The 9,065-nt window shown below is 31.6% G+C and overlaps 1 protein-coding gene across 1 annotated transcript; it reads right to left on the bottom strand.

The window, feature by feature from the left end:
- Positions 1-880: 880 nt before the first annotated feature.
- LOC143226752 (two pore channel protein 2-like) lies at positions 881-8,260 on the bottom strand. The gene is made up of 7 exons (XM_076458120.1): positions 8,253-8,260; positions 6,793-6,875; positions 5,871-5,991; positions 4,932-5,183; positions 4,163-4,281; positions 2,232-2,333; positions 881-1,599 (listed from the first exon to the last, which is right to left on the bottom strand). The coding sequence occupies exons 2-7, from the start codon at positions 6,810-6,812 to the stop codon at positions 1,593-1,595; spliced, it is 621 nt and encodes a 206-aa protein (XP_076314235.1). The 5' UTR covers positions 6,813-6,875; positions 8,253-8,260; the 3' UTR covers positions 881-1,592.
- Positions 8,261-9,065: the final 805 nt, after the last annotated feature.

Genomic DNA, 9,065 nt, shown 5'->3' with positions numbered 1-9,065 from the left:
GAAGATATGAGATAAAGTTTTTTATCATGAGATTATCCATGATATGTTAGAGGTATTACTTGAAACTACAATTTATGTTAAGGTGTCTTGATAGCACAAAACAAGGTATAATTTAAACCTCAAACTATATGTATGTGTGTGTGTGTGTGTGTGTATTTATCTTTGATATTAAGTTCTGTTTACTTAACTATGTTAGTATGTTTGAGCCCACTGACAGCATTATAAATGGTAGTTAAATGGATATAAACAACAGTTACTAACCTTTAAATGTTTTCTATAGTTATTGTATATCACAGCAAGGAATATATTCATGAAGATATACAAACATAGGATCAAGTAACTAATGAAGAAAGCTGCGAACCATCTGCTCTCGTCATAAGCAGGCATCCTAAAAATAATGCAATTTAGTGTTAATTACAACCTTTACTGAGCTTTAAAACTTCACACAACATAACCTGGCTACAAAAGGTGTTCTGAATGCTTTAATTCTTAAACTGGAAGTATCAGCTGGAAGTTCTCAACACTTCCATAACTCAAGGCTGGAAGTATCATCCAGTTGAAAAACAGTAAAACCAAATGAAAAATTAAAATATCATCCATTTTATATACAAATAATGATTAAAAGGTATGATGAAATAAGACACTATTTATGGATGTTTGACTTTCAGCTACCTCTTAATGTCCACGAAGGTAATATTTTAATGAAGACATTAAAACTAGCATTAATGTTTCAGGCTTTATTTGTGTAACACATTCAACCATGTCTGACCAAAATAAAAAACATAAAAAACATTATAGGCCCGGCATGGCCTAGCTTCAGAAGTATCGCGACTTCGTAATCCGAGGGTCGCGGGTTCGAGCCCGCGTCGCACTAAACATGCTCGTCCTCCCAGCCGTGGGGGTGTATAATGTGACGGTCAATCCCACTATTCGTTGGTAAAAGAATAGCCCAAGAGTTGGCGGTGGGTGGTGATGACTAGCTGCCTTCCCTCTAGTCTTACACTGCTAAATTAGGGACGGCTAGCACAGATAGCCCTCGAGTAGCTTTGTGCGAAATTCCCAAACAAAAAAAAACATTATAAAGGACTGAGTGCATTATATTAAAACAATTTTAATATATAAATCACCAAATCATGTAACAACTCCAGCCAGTATAAAGTTGCAGTGGAACAACATGTATCAGAACTATATTTTGACACTGTTTGGTATCAAATACATAGTTATTGCTAGATATCTTGTATTGCAGTACACTGCACAAAACGTTTTCTTACAAAGATCGTGTTTCTCAAGACGGCTGGCATGGTAATTAAAACTTCAATTAAAATCAAGTATAGAACAACGTTTCAACCTTCTTAGGCAATGTGTTAGTGGCAAACGCTGTCCACATGCTCCAAGCAACACAAACAAAGAACATGATCAAGAAAAATTTTTGACGGACAGATGACAAAGTCATGTATTACAAAGTTGTCTGACCTCAAGCTGCCAGAGATAACACAGGTATCCACATGAAGTCATAACAGTCAAGTTGCTGTACATTGTGTGGACTTTTGTCTCATCACACTTTAGAAATGGATGCTGGGAAACCTTTGTTCTCATACACTAAACAGAACATGGAAATTAGGCAGGGAATGGTGCACTTTAACAGCCTTATAACGAAACCTCTTACAACAAAAAATATTCTGCAGGACTGCTGTCAAAAATGTACAATCGTGAGATAAAGCATTACAAAACATGGTAACACATATTGTAATAATTTGGTAAGGCTCAAAAACCATTATGATATAATATACTCAAACCTTTGCATTTCTAGGCCTCTATTCGACTTCTATATTGGCTACAACTAACTTTATAAAAAAAAAATTGCATCCTAATTAATAGAGCAATAGCACACAAGTTCTGATTACATCTTTACATTTACATAACATCAAACGTTGTAACTCATACTGCATAACAGAACTTCTAACCAGATTAGAAATGCAATATCAAAATGCATTAATCCAGTTATGTTGCTACTATTCATATGAGCAACTGGATCTCAGACATATCATTAAATCACCTTATTTATAATGTTTAAGCCATAAGTTTAACTTATGAGTCACAAATTTATCATATAATAACTCAATTAACAGTTGTTGAAACTATTTGCTGATCTCACTTTATATTTGTATTGTTGGAATTATAAGCTTACCTCATAAGGTGTCTGTAATGCCAATATTGTTGGCTTTACTTACATGACATCTGGATTGTTGGCAGTTGTTACCAGGACGTAAAGATCAAAAAATATATCCCAATAGTTTTGGAAGTATGGTGAACCATTAGGATACTTCAGAGATCTGGAAAACAATTAATAAGCATCTCCATGACAACCAGTATTGATACTAATGACACAAAAAATATTAGCATAATAAATATTTCCTGAACAACCAGTAAAAAGATACTGTTGACATGTAAAAAATCAGTATAATCAATACATCTATGACATTATAATGATACTAACAATACACAAAAGTATCAATACAATGAATAACTCTGTGACAATTAATACAAAGATACAACCAACACAAATAAAAATCAGAATTACCAATACCTCCATGGCAAATACACTAACAACCCAAAGAAATCATAACACTAAGAAGACAAGTTCTTACATTTATATTCATCTACAATTTCAAGAAATTTATTATGAAGTTCACAAGTAAACACAAATGTTTTATTAACTCATTTCTTGTATAATCAAAATGATTCTGAAGGTCAAAATACAGGCACGGAGTTTATAAACTATCATCTATTCAACATCTATAACCTTATCTCTTCCTCATTTCTATTTCAGAACTTGAATCAAACCTGCTGACACCAGAAAAAATAATTTGTGGGTTTTGTGCCCCAAGGACATATAACTAATCAACTGGCATGAATTTTCAGAAAGTTTTCTTTTTTCAGCTTCATTTCTTTAGTACTGTATCTTATGTTTAAACTTATGAAATAAAAAACTATACAATACGAAACTTATGCATCACTTAAAAACTTGTTATTTTAAATTTGCAGAATTCCAGTGAGAGAGATCCAACAAGCTATTATGAAAAGTTACCAATTAATTATTATGGTCTTCTCTTTATCAGTCAGTTATCCATATTGGTTTCCTCACTTTCAAAAGATTATCTCAGTACAGTTTCTCCACTGTTCAGTGGTTAGTGTAATCCACTTTTCCCACTACTTATCAATTACCACAGTGTGGTTTTCCCACCTACAATCATTATTAATGTGTGATTTTCTCATCACTGATCCATTATCAAAGTGTGGTTTCATAGTTGGTTTTCCACTGTCTATCAGTCTATCAATCAGTTACCATAGTGTGGTTTTCCCACCTACGATGATTATAAATGTGTAATTTTCTCATCACTGATCCATTATCAAAGTGTGGTTTCATAGTTGGTTTTCCACTGTCTATCAATCAGTTACCATAGTGTGGTTTCCCACCTACGATGATTATAAATGTGTGATTTTCTCATCACTGATCCATTATCAAAGTGTGGTTTCATAGTTGGTTTTCCACTGTCTATCAATCAATTAACATTGTGACGTTTTCTCATAAATGATATTCTTAGAGCCAGTTTTATTTCTCTTTAATATTTTATTACATTATTGACAACTTGTCTGAATATTAATAATCAAATGGATTTTCAACTGGACAAAATATACCAGTGACCCTATATGATTACATATTAGAACCTATGATTTTTGGCTGGTTAACCCTGTAGTTGCAAAATTCTATTTGCCCAAGCTTCATAACTATCTTACAAGTAGAACACAAAGATCTGAATTTTTTTCAACTAAATACAACACGAAACTATATATACAACGTTTCATGTCACGACAGATACACATTTGACTTTGTATTTCTGCATTTAATGTCACCTTGGGTTTGTTTATATGTGTTGGGTTTTTTAAGTCAACAAAAATTCTTCCAGATTCAAACATTTTCTTATAATATTTAGTTGTTTGTTTATTATTACGTACAAAGTTACAAAATGGGCTAGCTGTGCTTTTGCCACCTTGAGTATCATAACCCAGTTGTTTTTTTTTAACAATAAGCCCTCAAATTATTGCTGAGCCACTAAAATGCATTCTTCTAATAAACCACACCAATGGGAAAAAGTCTTACCTCTTCATAAAAAGCTTTTGTGCCATTAGCGAAAATAAAGCAATATTTAGGAAGAACAGTATCAGTACGTTCAAGATATCTGGAAGAGTTCTTCGGATATTTCTGAAAGCTCTTCGAATCTGGAAAATTTACAATCAATAACACAAATTACATAGAACATTACTAGCTCTCATTACAACTCATGTAACTCAATTATTCAGTGCCTTACAGCTGAGAAAATGGAATCAGTTTTGCAAGAATAAATATATTAAACAAAAGAAAAATGAAATATCCCAAATGAATTAAACAACAGCATCCAAACAATTAAAACAGCTTATAACTTTAAAACTAAAACACAAATACAAGGTTCAATGTTTCATTGAAATTAAAACCTCAATCTTCCCACATGAACATCAGCAAAATATGCAGTCCCATGCTAATGTTTTTGGGTTTTTCCTCAACCATTTTAATTTAAAATTAAAACCTCAATCTTCCCACATGAACATCAGCAAAATATGCAGTCTCATGCTAATGTTTTTGGGTTTTTCCTCAGCCATTTTAATTTAAAATTAAAACCTCAATCATCACACATGAACATCAGCAAAATATGAAGCCCCATGCTAATGTTTTCGGTTTTTTTTTCTTAGCCATTTTGATTTAAAATTAAAACCTCAATCTTCTGGCATGAACATCAGCAAAATATGAAGCCCATGCTTATGTTTTGGCTTTTCTTAGCCATTTTGGTTTTACAAGGCATTATTTAAAATTATATCAATGTTAGTTGGTATACCTGTTTACTTTCAGAGAAATTCACCAAGAACAAAGGTCTCAGAGGTCGTGACCATCTGTAGGCCTTAGCAGCTCTGCCTGTGGCATGTAAACCAGTGTAAATTCCCATGTCAAGTATGGTGAGAAAGACAACAACAATAACCAGTAAGTTTTTCTTATCTCTCCAGAACCTCAAGGTAGGTATGAATGATATAGCATGAAGTAGTCTGAACACATAAAACAATAAACAGGCTAACTCAATCCCCATGGTAACCTGTAAAAATCATATTCATACATCAATACTTCAGATAGCTATCTTTTGAAATTAAATTCTTTCACATATATATATATGTTTTTCAGAAAATTTTTTCCAAGCTAATGTTCAATTTAAAAAGTAGGCTTGTATTATACATTTAATTTTGTATTAACATATTTTGTGATCATATCTCAGAACGGTTGGTATTGGTATTAATACTTTTAATGATAAGCAGAAAACACTGTTTCAACCTTCCTAGGACAATCAAAACGTTGTTCTCTGCTTATCACAAAAAGTGTTAATTCCCATACCAACCGTTCTGAGATACATTTTTATTTCAAGTGGGTTTCTCATCAGTAAGACATTTTGTGATTACTTGTAATGACCAACAAACTTGTGTACATTGTGATAAATTAAGCATAATATACGATATTTTTTCAGTCTAATAAACTAACAATAAGCACCAGTTAACAGCATGGTCATTATATCTAGTTCTGTTATTACGTGGGCTCAGTTTCCAGTAATGCTTAAATTACTTAATCTACGTTATACAAAAGTATTAAATTAGTGTAACACTTGTAATAATGTCCCTGAACACAAGTCGTGGAGTAAACATTTAAGACTACACCAAATATTCATGCTGACATTGTAACAATATTTAATTTATTATTATTATTATTTTTAAATTAAACAATTTATACTCACCCAATAAGGTAGTAAGTAGCCATACAAGGCTGGATCCTCAAACATAATAACAGCATGATTAACAAAAATAAAAAAGTACAACAGGTATCGAAGACCCCAATGATGATAAATAAGGTAGAGTCTGGAAAACATGGGATAAAAACTCAAAATAAAAATAATTAGCTGATTTTCAAGTATATCAAGATAGTTTCATAACCAATCTGAGAAATGTTTAGATAAAATCCCAATTTGCACAATGAACACTTAAACTACAAAACACAATTTTGTTTTTTCCCTCGTTGAACATCCCAGTGTCTGAGAATTTTTAGTTGAACTTGCTAATTAGCACACAAATAAAAAAAGACAAATTACTTTCCAGTTGTTAAATTTATTCTTTTTGATATATATATTAAGTTTATCTTACAACCAACTACTCAGTAGGAGTACAGAGGAAACAGCATCTGTGGAATAGCATGTTATATATATATATAACATTATATATATATCATTAGCTCAGGTAAAATATTTGTTTAAAACATCTAAGTTTTAGGAAGACGTTGTGAAAAAAAAGGTACAAAGCTTCTCTGAAAGAAGAAACAAGAGAATGAAGAGTGTACACCCACTTGTGCTAATGATGTCTTTTATATTTTGTGAATGTTGTCATAAATAAAAATGTGGTGCTAATTTTATTAGTTATTTCTGTGTTAAAAGACTTACACAAAATCATATACTAAAAACTGTTTTAGAATAAAAGTAGAAAACACCTTTTATCAATAAAAGTGTTAACAGCCATACCAGCCATTCTGAGACACATTTTTATTTTAAGTGGGTTTCTCGTCATCAACAAAAAAACTTTAAATCTTACTCACTCGACATGTGCTCTGAAAAATCACACTCTTGCTTGTTACATTAATTTTTTCACATACAGTATTTATTTATTTACCTTACACCTCTGTCTGACATTTCAAAATCAGAATGTTCTCCATTTTTTGCATCAGACACTAAAGTAGCAGCCAGGAGGAGATCCTTGAAAGAGAAAGTTACTCAGTCAACTTGCATGTCAATACATCTGTGTTTACAACTCAGTCCTGAGCTAACATTCTAAACCATGAACAAATAGTATTATCACATCCACTTCTATGAACTCACTGAAACTATGGAATACTGTTTCTAATGGGATTGATTGTTTGTTTTGAATTTCGTGTAAAGCTGTGTGAGGGCTATCTGCACTAGCCATCCCTAATTTATCACTGTAAGACCAAAGGTAAGGCAGCTTGTCCCACCACAAATGCTCAGGCTACTTTTTTACCAACAAATAGTGGGATTGGTTGTACCATTATAATTCCCCCATGGCTCATAGGGCAACTATATTTAGTATGATAGGGATTCAAACTTGTAACCCTCAAATTACGAATCAAATTCCCTAAACACCTGGATATGCCAGGCTGTTTATATTAACAATGCATACTTTCACTAATGTATTAAAATGCTGCAGATTTTTACTAGCGTTTTAAAATGTCAATCAAAATAATGAAATTTTACAGGTTTTATGAACACAATAAAAATGTTTTAAGGGTTTAATTAGTGATAGAACATTTAAATTATGTTGATAAAAACTTGTTTTTTAATGATTTAACCTGTTTTAACTAGTGATAGAAGCATGAAGTTACATAAACATATTACAAATTGCTCCAACCCAAACAATCTTAAGGTAAAAATATATTTGTATATGAAGCATTTTAGAAACAAAAATTTTCACCACACTGTATTTTCTTGTGCAAAGTTGAGTATAAGTTCATATTTCCACGGTATGTTTCTATTCACCCTCCTCTTTACCTTTAACATTACGGTATGTTTCTATTCACCCTCCTCTTTCATACAAAATTAACTTATTTCAACATAAATTACAGTAAGACCTGTTTCAATAAGAAAACTTAACTTCATCACATCTTTTTCAACCCTTGTCAATAACATATATAATACTACCTTATTGTCTTCTATGAACCAAACAGTTGCATTTATGTCATCTTAAAATTTTCAAAATGAAAGAAGCCACTTGGGCAACAATTGTCATTTTACCTTGAATGTTCAGTATTTTTGCCTGTTCCAAATTTTCTTATTTGGTATTAATATAGTATCTTTTGTTTTGTCATTTTCTTTGGGTTACTATTGTTTAATTTTCTTGTATTCCTTTTATAGTAAAGACTTCTTTTAGAAACTTTTTACAACACAAAATCTTTTAATGAAAGTTTGATGGTATAAAGTCAGTACATAAAGTGTTCACCTAATGTCTTTTTAAATGAACATTTAACAATTAATTAAGTAAACTTATTTACATTATGTTTATCCAATTTTTGGTATAAATTTGATTTGTAAGATAAAAATACTCTTAGAACGCGTTACCAGCTTACTCAATTGGGACTACCTGTAACAGAATCTAAACAATCACCAACACCACTTTCATCTGTTATTGCAGCATAATCATTAGCTTTTGAGAAATGAACAGAATATTCTTTGGTTAATTTAGGCAAAGCATCTGTCCTCACATATTCACAGTTCGTTTTGGTGCTGCTTGAAGGCTGAAGGTCTGTTTTTGGATTACACTGATCTGTCTGCTCACCACTCTCATTGCAAAAGTAGGCTGGCTTTCATTTGGATGTCCATTGGGAGTAGGTACTGTGTGTCCATGATCACACAGCTGCTTCTAACTATTTTCTAACTGTACTTTGAAGAAATAACCCATGCAGAATTTGTGATATATTTGAATCACATGATAAACAAGCTTATTATGCAGTGAAGTACAACATGTTGATTAACCCTGTTATAGAACAAACAATAAATTTATTCAACAGCTAAATAAAGAATACAAGTTCAGTATATATAGAGTATATATAGGTTCACGTATATAACATCTGACAAGTTCATCTACAACTAATAAGTGTAATTCACCAACCTTTGCTTTTTTTACTTTAGTACTAAACAATAAAAATAGTTTACAAATGTTAACAGAAGTATTAAAAAAGACAAATGTCACATTTAATACTGCTCTTTTCATCTGCAGCCAATATTAAAACTTACTTGCATACAAGTTCTACTAGTATTACTTGTGGCTTAAGTAAGACTAACAGTTGATAACATTTAAGAAAATTAGTCAATTGTAATTAACATTTAAAAAGTTTAGTCATAACACTGTCTAAACCGGTTGTTGTTGTTAAG

Source organism: Tachypleus tridentatus, chromosome 9 (genome assembly GCF_004210375.1).
Source record: "Tachypleus tridentatus isolate NWPU-2018 chromosome 9, ASM421037v1, whole genome shotgun sequence".
Classification (NCBI taxonomy): domain Eukaryota; kingdom Metazoa; phylum Arthropoda; class Merostomata; order Xiphosura; family Limulidae; genus Tachypleus; species Tachypleus tridentatus.
The sequence above is the reverse complement of the archived record's forward strand: the minus strand, read 5'-3'. Positions and strand labels throughout refer to the sequence as shown.

Coding starts and splice junctions, on each gene's coding strand:
- LOC143226752 (XM_076458120.1), bottom strand. CDS start 6,812: ATGTCAGACAGAGGTGTAAG. Junction 5,184..5,870: donor GCTACTTACTACCTTATTGG/GTGAGTATAAAT, acceptor TGATTTTTACAG/GTTACCATGGGGATTGAGTT. Junction 2,334..4,162: donor CAAAAGCTTTTTATGAAGAG/GTAAGACTTTTT, acceptor ATTGTTTTCCAG/ATCTCTGAAGTATCCTAATG.